This window comes from Cygnus atratus, chromosome 1, assembly GCF_013377495.2.
Source record: "Cygnus atratus isolate AKBS03 ecotype Queensland, Australia chromosome 1, CAtr_DNAZoo_HiC_assembly, whole genome shotgun sequence".
Lineage (NCBI taxonomy): Eukaryota > Metazoa > Chordata > Aves > Anseriformes > Anatidae > Cygnus > Cygnus atratus.
In genome coordinates this window covers 204,938,167-204,953,165 of record NC_066362.1, presented here as the reverse complement: position 1 = coordinate 204,953,165, position 14,999 = coordinate 204,938,167, and the positions used below count along the sequence as shown (strand labels likewise).

Below are 14,999 nucleotides of genomic sequence, written 5' to 3'. Positions count from 1 at the left end.
TCTTTTTTTTACGCCTCTGCTGATGCCTATTCTAAAAGCCTGCCGCACGCACCTCAGCTCGCCGGCGCTTTTGGATGGGAGACGAGTTGCGATTTCTGCACCTGTAAGCACGCTGCCAGCTCAGACGTGAGGCAGAAGCTCCGTGCAGAAAATCGCTCGAAACAAAGGCGCTCTGCGTGAACGTGCACGCCTAACCCCGCCACGGCTGCGCTCAGAGTGGGGACAGCGAGTAAATCCTGGCATCAGGCGGCCAGATTACTCGTGACCCAATGCATGTCGTGCTACAGCGCCTTACAGTGCTGGTGCCACTGAAAGCGTTTGGCCAGGAATACAAATATCGCCCCCGACGCCTCCAGGAGTTAAAGACGATGCACGTCACGAACGCGGCTCTGATCTGGCAGCGCTCGCACGCTCCCAACAGTTTTACCAACTTCAAGCTGTTCCTCCAGCCGGCGGCGGGGGGAGGCTGAACTCGGGCTGGCCCCAGCTGATGGCCTAAATCTCCGGAGCTGGAGCTAACAGCCAGCAGCCTGGCGGAAAGCTGAGAAAACCACAGCCCTGTGTTGGAAAAAACGCGCCGAGGGAGTCAGACGAAGCGATGGAGAATCCGCCTCTGCCAGCAGGAGCGACCGGAGGGGGGACAGCAGAATTAGGAGGCATAGCTAGGGAGGAATTAAGAGGTGGAGTGTAAGAAACCACGTTCCTCGCACAAGGATGGGGTTCCAAGAAAAATCCCGCATTTGGTGTGCTGGGATGCACGGAAAGGAGCTGCCCTTCCTCCTGCTGAAACCTCCGCGGGTTTTCAATCACAACCTTCACCGTGCTTCCTCGTTCTCGGCTGAAACCGAGATACGCGTGTGAAAAATCAGAACTTCTGGCAAACCGCAGTGCCCACCGCGTCTCCTGCCGGCTCCCGACGTATTTAAAGGAGCTGTGCCATCTGCTGGCCGAAGGGCAAGCTGCAGGCAGAGCACGTCCGACCTTGCATTGGGTTGCTGGTGAAGCGGGGAGGATGGAGACACGGGGCATTTCCTGGGGATCAGGGCCCGGCTGGCGGAATGCTTTGGGCTACTTACCCCGGCCGGGCTCTGATCCCTAGGAAATGCCCTGTACGGGGGTTAAAATAAACCTAAACACGCTGGGGGAAAGAGGCTCTGAAAACCTGCCGCGCTGCCGGGTGGTACACGCCTGCTTTTGGATTCCGAGCGCACGCTCGGTCTCTTGAGATGCAGCTCCACGATGCGACCTGACTTTATCTTCACAAAACAGCTCCTGCAGCAGAGCTGGATGGAAGCGGCGCCTTTCATTTCGTCCAAGTGTTTCAAGGTTAGAAAAAAAAAATAACAATTCCTCTCTTTCAAGAAGAACTGGAGCCTTTTCAAGCTTCCGACCCTGCGTAAAAGAGCACAGCAAGCCCCCCAAAACAGCCGGCAGTTGAAGCCAAACCCCAAGCCAGTCCTTTCCTTTGTTGATAGGCAGCAGCTCCAGCAGCTCTGGCTGCTTTCCATGAGCAGGGGGAATATTAGCACAGGATGCTCTGATCAGATAACGAGACAGTTTGAAGCATCTTCACTACAGTGTTCTGGCAAAGACGGGGGCACCAGAGCTCTGATGCCTTCGTAGAGACTCAAAAAAGGGAAAGAGGTGACTCGGGGGCCAGCAGTGCTTGAGATGCACGTGCACCCTTGGATTTGATGGTCCTGCAGTGATGGGAAAACAACGGGATGGGAATTAACAGGCTGCCCGGAGAGGGGCTGGGGGCTCCTCCTTGGTGCTGTGGTGCTGAGCCGGTGTCTAGATGCAGCCAGGGGATGCTTCCAGTCCTTGCACTTGAAGATAATTACACGGGTTTTCCTGCTCGGGAACCACGACCCAAGCTAAAGCCCAGTCCTGCTTCCCACACTAAACCGGACCGTTCAAAATAATTTTGCGGGGAGCTGAGCTGGGACAAAATGCTACTGAAATACTTCCGAAATCTGGGCCCAGACAGAAGTTCTTCACGCTTGGTCCTTCCCTCTGGGATGGATCAGAGCTCTTTAAGCCAGCACCTGACCCAGATAGAGTTTTGGCAGCAGTGTTTACCCCTTTTTCCCCGCTTGTGCTGTTTCCACCAGGGAAGAGCAGGAAACTGGGAATTTTCACATTTCCTTCGTTACCTTCTCAAGGCAGAAAACCATCGTAGCACTGCGTGGCGGAAGGAGCCCCAGACAGCGCTGCAGACATGGACACTATTCTGATTTAAGCACAAAGACTGCTTCATCCTCATTTTTCCTCGTGTGACCACAATGGGAAGGACTCCCTCTACGGACACCATTTGGCACAATGGGGCTTTGACCGCAGCCGGGCCCAGGGCAAGCAACCATAAAACAAATCCTAATAAAACAAGCAGGGAGAAGTCTTTGCCCGGCTCCCCTGCCTGTTTACCCGAGCCTGGTATCCTCTCACATCCTTAGGCATTACTTCAAGAGCAGATGGTGCTCTGTGGTAGAGCAAACGAGCAATTATCCTCCTGACACCCCGCGAGGCCTCCCCGCATGCGATCGCAAGAAGTTACTTCACCCCAAGCTAAGAGCTGTTGTCTGGCTTTTCAGCATAATTGGATGTAATCAAGTTTAATTTGGTTGGTGCAGTAACTCTGAAGACTTTTGTAACTGGATTACTGTCGGCTCAACGGTCATGTGCCATTATATTTGCTGGTCAAAACAGAAGCCAGAATAAAAACAGATGCTTTCCCCCCTGCTCCTCCTTCCAGCGGCACCCCTCCAGGATATGAGCTCGCGCTGCACAGTCACTGTAATGAACTAAAAATTCTATTAGAAGAAGGAAGTCATTGCTGTCATATTACATTCAGGCCTCTCCTAGAAAGTGTAAATTATCTACTGTATGTATCTCTGTTTGTTTACAGTTGTAGACCACGCACAGCTTAGAGCTAAAAATACTGGAGCACAGATCTACGATGCGCACGAGCTTTGAGGTGTATAAATCTGATTATCCTTATGGTACAGATAGGGGAACTCAGACCACGAGCAGGAGTGAACAAGCCCCTCAGGTCCCATTTTCTGCCATACATCACCAGCCAAGAGAAAGGAATAAGAGAATGCTGTGTCTATAGCAGATGCATAGATCTACTGCAAGTAAGCCTTAGGTGAGAAAGGCAAATGTAACTAAGCCAGCAGCATAAAGCCCTTATTTTCACACCTTCCAGCTCCTACTGGTATTAACTTACTCAAGCAGCGTGTGAAAGGCTGTTCTCATCATGCTTTAGGACAAATTTTGCAAATTCAAGACCCTGTGGACCCTCAGATGCTGAGATTTAAGACCCGGTGATATCCTCCTGACCGATGCTGAGGCCAGACAAATGGAGACTGAAATGTACTTTTTTAACAGTGAAAATATTCACGGGAACAGCGCATGGAAGAGAGAGGACCTTGTGGTTTCACAGCACTGTCGGCTATTTGGAGGCATAGGAAACATATTATGTTCCTGGCTAAAACGCCTATTGTCAGACAGACGCCTCCTAAAAGTCAGCTCAGTTTTGAATTGCAGATAAACCATAAAAAGACCAAAGTGCAAAGAGACTTCTCCAAGATCAGCGGCAAAGCGACATCTTCAGCTCCCAGTCCCAAATGCTACGGAGCAGGCACCCTCACGGCTGAATGCTGGTAGGCTGGAGATGCAGGCATATGCATCTCTGGTTTTGGCCAGATGGCTATTCTGAGTTTCTAATGATCTGGGAAATGAACGCTTCGTGATGTTGTATCTCAGAGGGCTTAGCACAAACTTTCTTCCAGTTTCCAAACCAGCACTGTTACAGATGGCACCAGATCTCGGGCGGGGATGGGAGTAACACAGTGCTAAAAACTGCACGTGCTCCAAGGAGGCGGCAACGTAATCATGCCAGGCAATCACCCGTCAAGTTCGTTAACGAATATGCTCACGGAATGTATTCAATACCTGCATCCTATACTTCCCAAATCACCATAAACAACGATAATTTATTAACGCCATTAAAAATGGCATATGAAAGCGTTTTTAAGCCACTGCATAAGCCAAGCCCTCAGATTCCATTTGCATTTATCTTTGGGTTGAGTGAGTGGCAAAGTTCAAACACGTGGGGTTATTTATATGGAAAGCACACCCGTGCATGTTTACGAAGAGGCACCCAAGGCGCACACTCGCCAGCACTTCGCTGCTGTGCAGAGCCCCTTCTGTGACGCACCGCATGCTGTTGGGCAAGCCCGAACGCACGTGGTGGTTTATTTACATTAAACAACTGGAGAGGTCACTTCAAGTGCTCCACGGGGATGGCATCGTGTGACTCCAGCCCGACAGAACGAGGCCTCATCAGCAGAAATGTTTGCTTTACCCAGGCAGGGGAGCCTCAAAATCTAATTCTGACTTTGCTTCCCTCCGTAGGCTCTGGCAGGCCCCTTCATCTGTCCCTGACTTCCCTGCGCTCACCTTGAGCATCGTTTTTCTCACGGCTGCAGGGAAAGCCCTGCTAGCACGGACACGGAGGCCTTGGAGTTGTCTAGGGTGGGTGTTCAGCTGTCTCCTGCTGGGGTGGGCAGTCTGTGGCCGTGCTTCCAGCAGCAGAGCAGCAAAGCTGAAGGACACACCGAAGATGGGAGACCTGCATCTCAGAAAAATATGCATCAGAAGCCTGCTTCACGTGGCTTAATCTGGCTTAATTACAACGCCAAGCATTTGGAGCCTGGGGTCTTCAAAGGGCCACGAAGAGTACTGAATTAATGCTAAAAAAAATCACTTTGGAAGTAAAGACACCATAGAATTACTATTACACTGCCATTGTGTCTGTGAAATGAAATTATTTTCCCCTGTGGCTGGAAATCTAGCATCTCTTGGAATTCACGGCTGATCGTACAGAAGAGTCCAATACAGAAATGTGTTTACGTGGTTTGTCAAGGCTACCTTCCAGACCACACTGAGAGTTCCTCGGAGCAATTCGTGTCTTGTTTGCCAGCAACCCATATGGTTCGTTACTTCTGAAAATCTAGGCCTCCGTTATTACAGCGCATACGAGCATCAGTACATTAATCTGCTGAAGACAGTAAGAAAGATATACAGCTCTTGGTGAAGAGCAAAAAGCAAGAGCAGGCTTTGCAAAGAAAATTAAAAATGTACTCCGTTGGCTCCCTCAAATTATTCAGAAAAAAAAATCAATTGTAAGAGTAATAAAAATAAACAGCAGCACTGTGAAATCCGTATTGCTCTATCTGAAAGGCCTCGGGACGTACAGGGATAGATAAAAATCACTGAAGTACAGTCTAGGATCTTAGAAATGCCAAAAATGCGTTTGAAATCGGATCGGTTGCAAACATCCTGCCTTGCTTCTGGTGTGGCAGCGCACCCAAAGGCGGAGGGGAGTCTTGTGGGGAGGCAGTGAGCAAGGACTCAGTCGATTTGGGTCCGTTCCATGGTTCTGCCACATACCTCGAAGAAGCTGCTTAATTGCTCCATGCCTCGATTTCCCGCAGTAGAAGTGTCAGCAATAAGAGCAACAAGGATCCTGAAGTCATTTCACCCACATTTCACCCAGAATCAAGCCTGCAGTTTCTGACGGAGCTGGTGTAAGTCCTTCAAATGGTCTCACAGTCTTGCCCCACTCCTGCCCTTCATGGGAAAGCTCTCCCTTCGCAGCATCTTTGCCTAACCTCGCGCGGCAGACATTGAGACCCAGCTGCAGGACAGATAAGAATACATGTCACGGCAGCAATAAAGCAATGGGAGCCGTAATTTCTTTGAACTCTGGGTCAAACTTCTTGTTAGCCAAGTCTATAAGAACTCGTACAGTAAATTACATACGTCTCTTTACCAGCAGGATCGTAAAATAAAACTTTACAATCCTTCTGAAGGTCACGGCTCGGCAAGAAACTATAAGATAAAACAATAAATTCACCCCCGAGACCAGTTTTCGTGGCTTCTCTAGCTTTGGTTAGATCTGAGGAAATTAGGACTTTGACAATCTTTACACAAAATCTTTCTTATTTCTCCTTTGGACCCATCTCCCAGCTCTCCCTAACGTAAGACAGAGGCTGAAACAACAGTAATAGCAAGTGTTACTGGTTTCAGCAGCAGCAAAGTCTCATTTATCTCTATACACACATTTTATGGGAACAATGACCAAAGTGTTTCTTGGCAAATTAGTCCCTTTCTCCCCTGAAAGAAAAACACACCTATAAGCTATTTCCAAAACAATCAATAGTAGTCCAGCAAACAAAACTGTACGTTAAATTTCCCATCAGAGTCTCGGCACTCCCTCGAGTGATGCTCTGTAAATTGCAACTGCTATTAAATAAACTGGAAAGAGGACCGCTGAGCTGGGCACCTCGGTGCTTCTCCCTCCTGTCTGAGGGCTTGAATGGAGTTAAGCCAGCTACAAACCCTACGCCAGCCTGGTCTGCTGACTCTTAAGATCTGTCTGAGGGACAGACCTTTATTTCTGGGACTGTGTAAGTTAATACAACAGCCCAAGATCCAGACACTGCCATAGTAACTCAACATAAATCCTAAGGAGAACAGCAATCTCTGCTGCTAGCTAAGGAGCACGTGTTTGCTCTCCTGGGAAGACTGAGACGTGGTACCAGTTCTGTGGGTATGATTTTCTTAATTAGATCCTGCACATAAAAATCTTAAGTAAAGGGATTGTCTGAGGTTCTTGCAAGCAAAACCAGAAGTCTTCCTTCAAACATTCTACTGAGAGGCTGGCGTTTGGCTGTGTGAAGTTTACGGCTCTGCTGTTTTATTCCCGGAGGTGTTGCTCTCCCATCCCTCTGCCCCAACGCTGCCAACACAGACACAATAATCGATGACGCCGATTCTTTCCTCTGAAACTCAAAGTGAGGACAAACCTGAAAAGAGGCAGCGCCGGCTGCCGAGGAACTGAAACTGCAAAAACTACTTACCGAGAGGATGCTAGCAGAGATCGTGCTGGTTACCTGGCCTCGAGAGCTGATTGCTTACAGTGCTGAGAACACCCCAATGCAAGCTACTGTGCTGTGGGTTCGGCTAAGGGATGAGTCCTGCGTGCAAAGAACAACAGCTTTTTATTTCAAGAAGTGTCAGTTTTTACCTGGCTTTGACTCTTGCCGGACTGCAGCCTCTAAGCAGAGAAGTAGCAAGGAAACGGCTTCAATCTGTGAAACTCTCGGTGCCTTTCCCTGCCGACACGTCCCAGAGGAGCGACCTCCCCCGTCCTCCCCCTTAACTTCCTTTTCGTTCCAGGCCAGGAGCTTCAGAGGAAATAGATGGCATGCCACATGGAAATCCCAGAGAAAACACGTTGCGTTCCTTGGCAATCCCAGCCGGTGTTACATACACACAGCTCGAGGGGAACAACGCTCCCACCTCGCTGGGTACCTGCAAATCGAGCCGCTCACGAGACCATCGGTCACGGCATTAACCCTAAGCAGTATCATCGCACACGGGGTCTCGGCCCCTACCTTCTCCTCTCTCCCACCTCTAGGCAACGCCCCTAAGGACAGCCCTGCCAACCCACCCAGCATCTTGGAACGCAACAGAAGTACGTGCGCAAGACGAGGGAGGCTGCTCTGCTTGGACACGCAGTCGGGAACGTGCCAAGAAGTGCGTCCTTGCCACATCTTGCTTCAAAATCTGCTGTCCTACAATGGATACAACCAGGAAAACAAAACAAACCCTCTGACATTGCTTCATATACCTACCTACTCAAAGGTTCAACCTTTTCCTTCTGTCCTGCAATGATCTCTTATCGAGGTGAAGAATGGAGGGCGGATCACACCAGCCCTCGGCTCTTGCAAGCTGTCACCTCATGCAAGGCCTCGATAACCTGTTTGAAACGCTTCTGCCATCCTTCCCGGTAACTTGTGACTCACCCCACATCATCCCACGGCTTTTGGGCACCTGCCATTGTCTTCTCTTCTCCGCCTTGTTTTTCACCTGCCACTCTTTAGCCCCACCCGGCCCGTCAGATCTGGTATCTCACGGCATGGCCAACGACCTCCTGCACCTTCATGGCACGGCCAAAAATCTCCTGCACCTTCACAGGGTGGCCAAAAACCTCCTGCACTTTCACAGGGTGGCCAACAACCTCCTGCATGGGTGCTGACAACAATCTGCTGGTGCCAAACCCAACACATCCACCCCAGAGCTGCCGCAGGGATCAGAGCCGAGCGGACAGGGGAGATTTTGCCATCCATCTGCTCTGTTTTCAAGAGCTGGGCTTTCGGTTCAAGCACTCTCCTTTACAGCAGAACCAGTGGCTGAGGCTCTCAGTAAGGACACCTGCTAGCTGCAGGTTATTTAGGAACGTGGCACGGACGGGACTGTTGGCAGCTGTACTTTTTCCACATCTTTCTGCCGAAAGAATTCCAAACCAGAAATGCCAGCGGTGGCATTCAGGACGACTCCTTCAAATGGCAGATAGTTCAACTGCACAAAGACACTCGGGTGTCTTATGCAGGAACTTCTCAGTTTTTTCAAAGGTACTTGAACCCTTCCATGGAACCAGACTTACCACCTCGGGCTGTACCAGGAAACACAAACCAGCAAATGCACGGTTAACACCTGCCTAATCAAGCAGACGAAGGAGAAAATCTTGATATGCAAGGGATACCTCAGAGACTGCAACAAACAGCCCAAAGCAATGACCTCGCGGTGATCTTGTTTGCACGATCATTATACATAAGAGGCCCAGCTGTGGACCAAACTGAAACACGGCAGGTGCCACGTTACATAAATCTGTATTTTTAGGTGCTGCAGGTGCAGTACTACGCAGCCTCACTGCAGAGACCTGGGACCGCGACGCTACCAGCCCAACGCTATTTGATAACTGGTTTTCAATCTCTTTCATCTACTCGGAAGAAAAGTCTTCGGGGCTGTTCTGCAGCCACTTCACGTTCCGCGTGCCAATTTACACGGGGTTCATTAGCAGTAAGGCTGTTACTTTGCTTTTTCTTCTTTATATATATATTGTTTTGACTGCAGCTGTCTTGGGCTCCACAGTAGTAAGCACTATGCATATGACCAGTTGCTAGATGGTGCTAATTTAGAAGGGAAGAAGGATGCTGGAAACCCTCAGTTCAAGTCCCAAATAAACCACTTGTTTCCAGTTGCCTTGGGCAAGTCACTTGATCTGCCCTTAATTCTGTTTTCAAAACAGGAATGAATATTTCTTTACCTGGCAGGGAAGCTGAGAGCATAAACCCATTAAAGACTGCAAGGAGTTCAGATCCTACCGTGATAAGCAATTACTTAATACATATGCAACGGCTGGCAGCATGTGTTGGTTGTTCCAAAATACACACACAACTGCTCGGCCAGATGAACACATCAGATACTTTCTCAACAACGAAACAGCCAAGCAACAACAACAAACCGCCACAAAACTGCAAGTTGGCTTCAGAGGGATGAGCGTGCTCTCATCTAACTGAACGTTTCCTTCTGCTGTGAAGGCGTCCTTGCTCGGATGCACACAGCAGGTACCTCCTGCAGAAGCTGCGCAACCGATTCGGGTCTACGCAGAAGGAAACACCAGCCAAAGAGGCTGGAGGAAACACTGTGATGCTGAGTGCCACGGCTTTCCGACAGAATAAGGAACCACGCAGAGTTACCGAACAACCCAGTGTACATCTTTATTGACGATTCACAAAATCAAACATCGGCCATCTGATTCGCTCCGGCAGTTCCAGGACGACGTTTTTCCTTGCTAGGTCTGGCTGATTTTTCCAAGGTAAACAGTATTTGCTTTTAACTTGGGGTGGGGAGAATCACGCTGTACAGCTGTCATTTCGTAAGAGCAAAACGCATCTCAGCCGTGACAATACTTTGCAATTTTATAATACTCAATCTTCAAAGCCCTGTGCAGGCATTTAATTAAAGCCTATTAAAGCCTCACAGCAGCCCTGGCTCCCAGTCCCTTTCAGGTCACACCTCCTTATTAATATTTCACATGAAACCCCCGCTACCTCCCAACAATACTGATTCAGTACTCCCATCACTCGTGCTAGTCTCAGGAGAACCTTAACCCTTTAGTTAAGGGTTTATTTATTTCTTATCACTCCTGAAATCACTAAAGACGTGAACTGCTATCAAATTAACTGCGGGTATGCTTCCATCATCTCACCAGAACATGTATTATTTTCAGTAAGCCAGTATTAAGCTCAAGGAGAGCTCTGTGATACAAAAATCCTCTCCATTTCCCACTAAAACGCACCGTCCCATGCCCACGTCACGTACACGTGGCGACACCAGCAGTTTGCTCCGCTCGAGTCAGCTGCTGAGCTACAGCAGACAGGAGTGAGGGAACCTGGGGAAAGGAATAACGTCTTTGATGTTGTCAACTCCCAAGATGTACTGCAGGTAGCGTTCAAAGCCCATCCCGAAGCCTCCGTGGGGAACCGAGCCGAATTTTCGGAGGTCTAGATACCTGCGATTTAAAGAGACAGTTACACTTGCAGCGCGTTTATGCTGATGTAATTACAGAGAGCTTTTTATCTAGGCTTTTCTTTTCCATCTTAATTACTTCTCCTTGCCCCGAACCACTGTGGGGTTCTGCCAACACAGCCGGGACCGGCCAGGGGTGGGAAGAGGTGTGGCTCCCTGACAGGCAGAGCTGTATTAGCAGAAACCCCAAGTGCAAAAGCATTTAAACCAGCAGAGCTACGCCTTGCCAATATGCTAGAGCCTGTTTTGTTTAGGAACAAGAACTCATTTGGGTACAAAGCACAGCTTTAACATCACAGCTCTGCTCACGCTGAGAGCACCTCTGTAAGTTTTAATAGCTAAAATATCCCGAGTAGAGGCACGAGCCCAGGTCTGGCAACACAAAACAGTTCCACCCTCAGAGATGGAGGAGCCTGCTCGCATCTGTTTAGCCCGTGCCATGCTGCTCTTGAAACCTGCCCTACAATAAATTCTTTCATTTTCTGTCGAGTCACCTTTTCAATAGCCTAAATCATTTCATTTCCAGTAATTTCTTCGGAAGACTATTTCTTGGCCCAAACAGGTCCTGCTGTCTGCTGAATTTTCCTTCAGACCTTCACTCTTCTTTTAAGGTAATTATGATGGCTTTTTTTTTTTTTTTCCCCAAATCACTTTTACAGCCTGATTCATTTATTCCCCCAGCAAGTCAGCAAAAAATCTTGGACGTATCTTCTCCAAAAGTGAGATCTGGAACAAGACATTTCATTTTCGAGAACAGTACCTGACATCAACAGAAAACTCAGCTCCCTGGTTTGGAAGCAGATATTCCAAATATTACAGAATCACAGAATGGCTCAGGTTGGAAGGGACCTTCGAGCCCATCCAGTTCCAACCCCCTGCCATGGGCAGGGATGCCACCCGTTAGATCAGGTTGCTCAGGACCCCATCCAACCTGGTCCTGAACACCCCCAGGGATGGGGCGCCCACAATATATGGCTGTCAACAACATTGGGAAGGTTCTTCTTTAGAGCTCCCCATTGCCCTGCTGGATTTCACCTGCTGTGATACACAAGAACTAGGCGTGCACCTATAAAACATCACCAACAGTTTTAGTTTAATAGGAGTGAACAACGTCTCAGTGGGTTTCTTCTTTTATGGGGCCACTTCTGAGCCTGCTGAGGCCACAAAGATGTTATTCTTTATATGAATGCCCTAGTAGGGGATTGAGTGACTGCACATGTATTACGTGCTTTTAATCTTGAACATTTTATTATCCCATTTTAAAAATGCAAGTAAATTTAAATATAAATATATAAGCAAGTATTCTTAAATATATATGCATATAATTATATACTAATAATTTAATATACAAATACGTAAATAATACATATAAACATGCATCTTGAATTATACATGCTTATGCTGTATCATATAATTATATACTATGTAATTACAATTTTATATGTTATGTATTAAATTATATATTAAATATATTTAATAAAATAGATAGTACTGGGTTTGGCTGGGATTATTTTCTTCATAGTAGCTCGTACGGTTCTACATTCTGGATTTGTGATAAAAACAGTGTTGGTAACACCTTGATGTTTTAATTATTGCAGAGCAATGCTTACACAGCATCAAGGTCTCTTTCTGTTTCTCCCACCAGTGAGGAGGCTGGGGGGAGGCAGCACACGGAGATGGGAGGGGACACAGCCAGGACAGCTGACCCAGCTCACCAGTTTTCACACTTTTGCCCTTCTGATCCTCTTCCCCATCCCACTTAGGGGGAACAAAGAAGTGTCTGTGTGGGGCTTAGCTGCCTACCAGGTTTAACTGACTATATATATATATATATATATATATATATATATATATGTATTTATTACGTTTATATAATACATGAATAAACGTAATAATACGTAAGTACACCTAATAAATACACAAGTACCCATAAATACATATGTATTATATATTTTGCTTGTATTTTTATATATACGTAGATACATATTTATATTTAAGTGTGTTTGCTTGCCTTTCAGGGTTTCGGTGGTTTGCAGCCTACATGTTAACAGCATGAAGCCAAAGTAAAGCCACTGATCACCTTTCCTTGCAAAACAGAAATACACTCTCCAACAACTGGCTAAGCCTGCAAGACATTGCCCTGGCAGACTCAGTTTGACAGTAAGACTTTTATAGCTGAAAATATTTTTTCTTGCAGTTCATTAACAGTAGTCAAAATCTGGGAAGCCACATATTACAGTCAATGCAATCTTTTTTTTTTTTTTTTTTTTTCCACGGGGCTCTTCCTCCTCTGCTCCACTGCCTAAGCAGTAAAACCAAAAGCAGAACTTCTTACCTCTTCCTAGCACTGACCCACAACAGTTGTGCCTGCACTGCAAGCTGAACAGCAGGCTCAAGAGAGGGATATTTGTTGTCTGGCCCCCGGGGACCACAAGCTTTCTGTCTGCACGTGGTGGTCTCCATCTTAACCCACTTCATGCAGACTGCAGTCATAAGAATTTGGGTTTCCACTTATAAAACAGGATCTGCCTCCAGGGAGCTCTGCTTTGCAACTTTTCAAGGGTTTGCAAGGAAGATGATGGGCAAATCTGATGCTGAGGGTGGTGACTTGTAAAATATGAAAGGCCTCCTAAACGTGAGGGATTTGAGTGCTGCCCATGGCACATCAATCTGTCCCCGCTCTGTAGTTCTGAGCCGACCTGGCAAAGCAGCTGGTGACAACTCCAGCAGCAACTAGCAATTTAAGCAACAGCACAAACACTGCTGATGACATCAACGAGCGTATCTCAGCCCGTGCAAAGAGAGTTGAGACTACGCCTAGCACCTTTTCTTCCCTTTTGCTGGCAAGAGAGTTTACAAAGTCATCATAAAGAGATGAAGTAACTCAGCTTCTTCCAGATGAACAATAACAATAAATTCTACCCTTGCTTATCCAGGGCTTTCATCTGTAGATCTCAAAGCACTCTGAGAAGCCATTTTGGCAAAAGGACCGAAACAAAACCCATTAAAGTTAATAGAAAAAGTCCATTGAATTAAACGTGCTGAGGATCAAGCCTGTGAATCCTTCCTGATGACTGTGCTTAGACGAAGCAAAGGAATTGAGAAATTTTCCATTCTTCCCAGATGAAAGAAAAAGTAACTGCCTGCAGATGAAAAGAAAAATCCCTTTAGGCTGGAAAATGTTCCCTGAGGTTTCCTTCATTCAATAATCTCCAGACATTGGATGTTTCTCACCTCAAAAACAGCCATGAAGTAATCTAGCTGTTTCTCCCAGTGCCTCACACTTATGAGGAGGGATGAGCCCCTCATTGGCAACTGGGGGGCCGTGCAACATTATTCTATGGGGGAAATAAGTTTATGTGACCCCAGCTAGCCCCTGAGTTCATGTTCAGGACCTGGAGGACTGGTTGCTGTTCTGAGATTCGAAACTTACTAAAATATGTGCTGCAACAACATCCCCTGGCAGTGAATTCCACGAGCTTGTTATGTGCCAAGTTAGAAAAGCATTCCCTTTTATCCCTTTAAAAACCTATATCCTTTTACCATCATCGTGAAATCCTGTGCTGCACAGCAAGGCCCTATGAAGAACAGCACTCTCCTAGTGACCATTCATAAAGCAGAATGTATTCTTTTCAGTCTCCTTTCAAAACAAATATAATCTTGATCTTTTATATAACTGTCTTGTTATACTGAAGCCTCCGCAGCCAGTTAGAAGAAAGTACAGCCAAAAGAACAAAGGCACTGCAGTCCACGAAGTGGAATATTCTACTGGAAGAAAAAATACACTGAGGAAAAAATATGGGTAATGAAAAACTGCTAGTGAAATGAGATGACATTTGCAGGACCGTTTGGTTAAATGTTTCAGGTAATGAGCATGCAAAGTACCAACAGGCTTTGGTGATGGGTAAAATGCTATCTTTGGTTCCGTACAACTTCTGCTCTGCTACAACTTTTTGGGCATCTTCCAGCAATCTTCCAGCACTTCCGCGTTCTCACCAGAGAGGCAACAATAGGGTCAGGCTTCTTCCAAGGAGAGCGAAGCTTTTTTCTGCTTTCACTGGGCTCTGGAGGAGGTTCAAGGATGATACGAATGCTGTGACTGCCCATCGATCTGAAGTGGCTCACCAGTCCTGCTGTTTCTTAGGTCCTCTCCTTTCTACCTTGCCACAGAAGAACCCAACAGAATGCTCTGAAGTTAGAGTCACAGAATCATTAGGGTTGGAAAAGACCTCCAAGATCGTTCAAGCATCAAAGACAATTATAACTAAGAAAGGCCAAGAAGACCGAAGCTCAATATTCACCATCTAGGGCAGGAACAAGGCCAAGATGACACAGTAATATCCATTCTGAGATAGCAGATAACATCTGCCCTGGTGCTATGTCCTTTCACCAGCATTACCCTGTAAGATCAGAAAGGCAGCTGGACTCTGAAGGGTTCAGTACGAGGCCATCTTCTCCATTCATGCACCTGATGACAATTCGAGTACGGAAATGGGTGCTTATATGTAGAAAGACCGCCTGAAATGCTGCTCAAGCCGATGGGTATGAGGACATGT

The 14,999-nt window shown here is 47.1% G+C and overlaps 1 protein-coding gene across 3 annotated transcripts in view; it reads right to left on the bottom strand.

The window, feature by feature from the left end:
- Window positions 1–9,607: 9,607 nt before the first annotated feature.
- Window positions 9,608–14,999, bottom strand: part of NARS2 (asparaginyl-tRNA synthetase 2, mitochondrial) — a 51,049-nt gene continuing 45,657 nt past the window's right edge. For all 3 annotated transcript variants that reach the window (XM_050714774.1, XM_035560490.2, XM_050714775.1), the window contains one exon: window positions 9,608–10,426. In XM_050714774.1, the coding sequence (XP_050570731.1) occupies window positions 10,282–10,426 (145 nt within the window). In that variant the 3' untranslated portion in view covers window positions 9,608–10,281. The remainder of the gene's footprint in view (window positions 10,427–14,999) is intronic.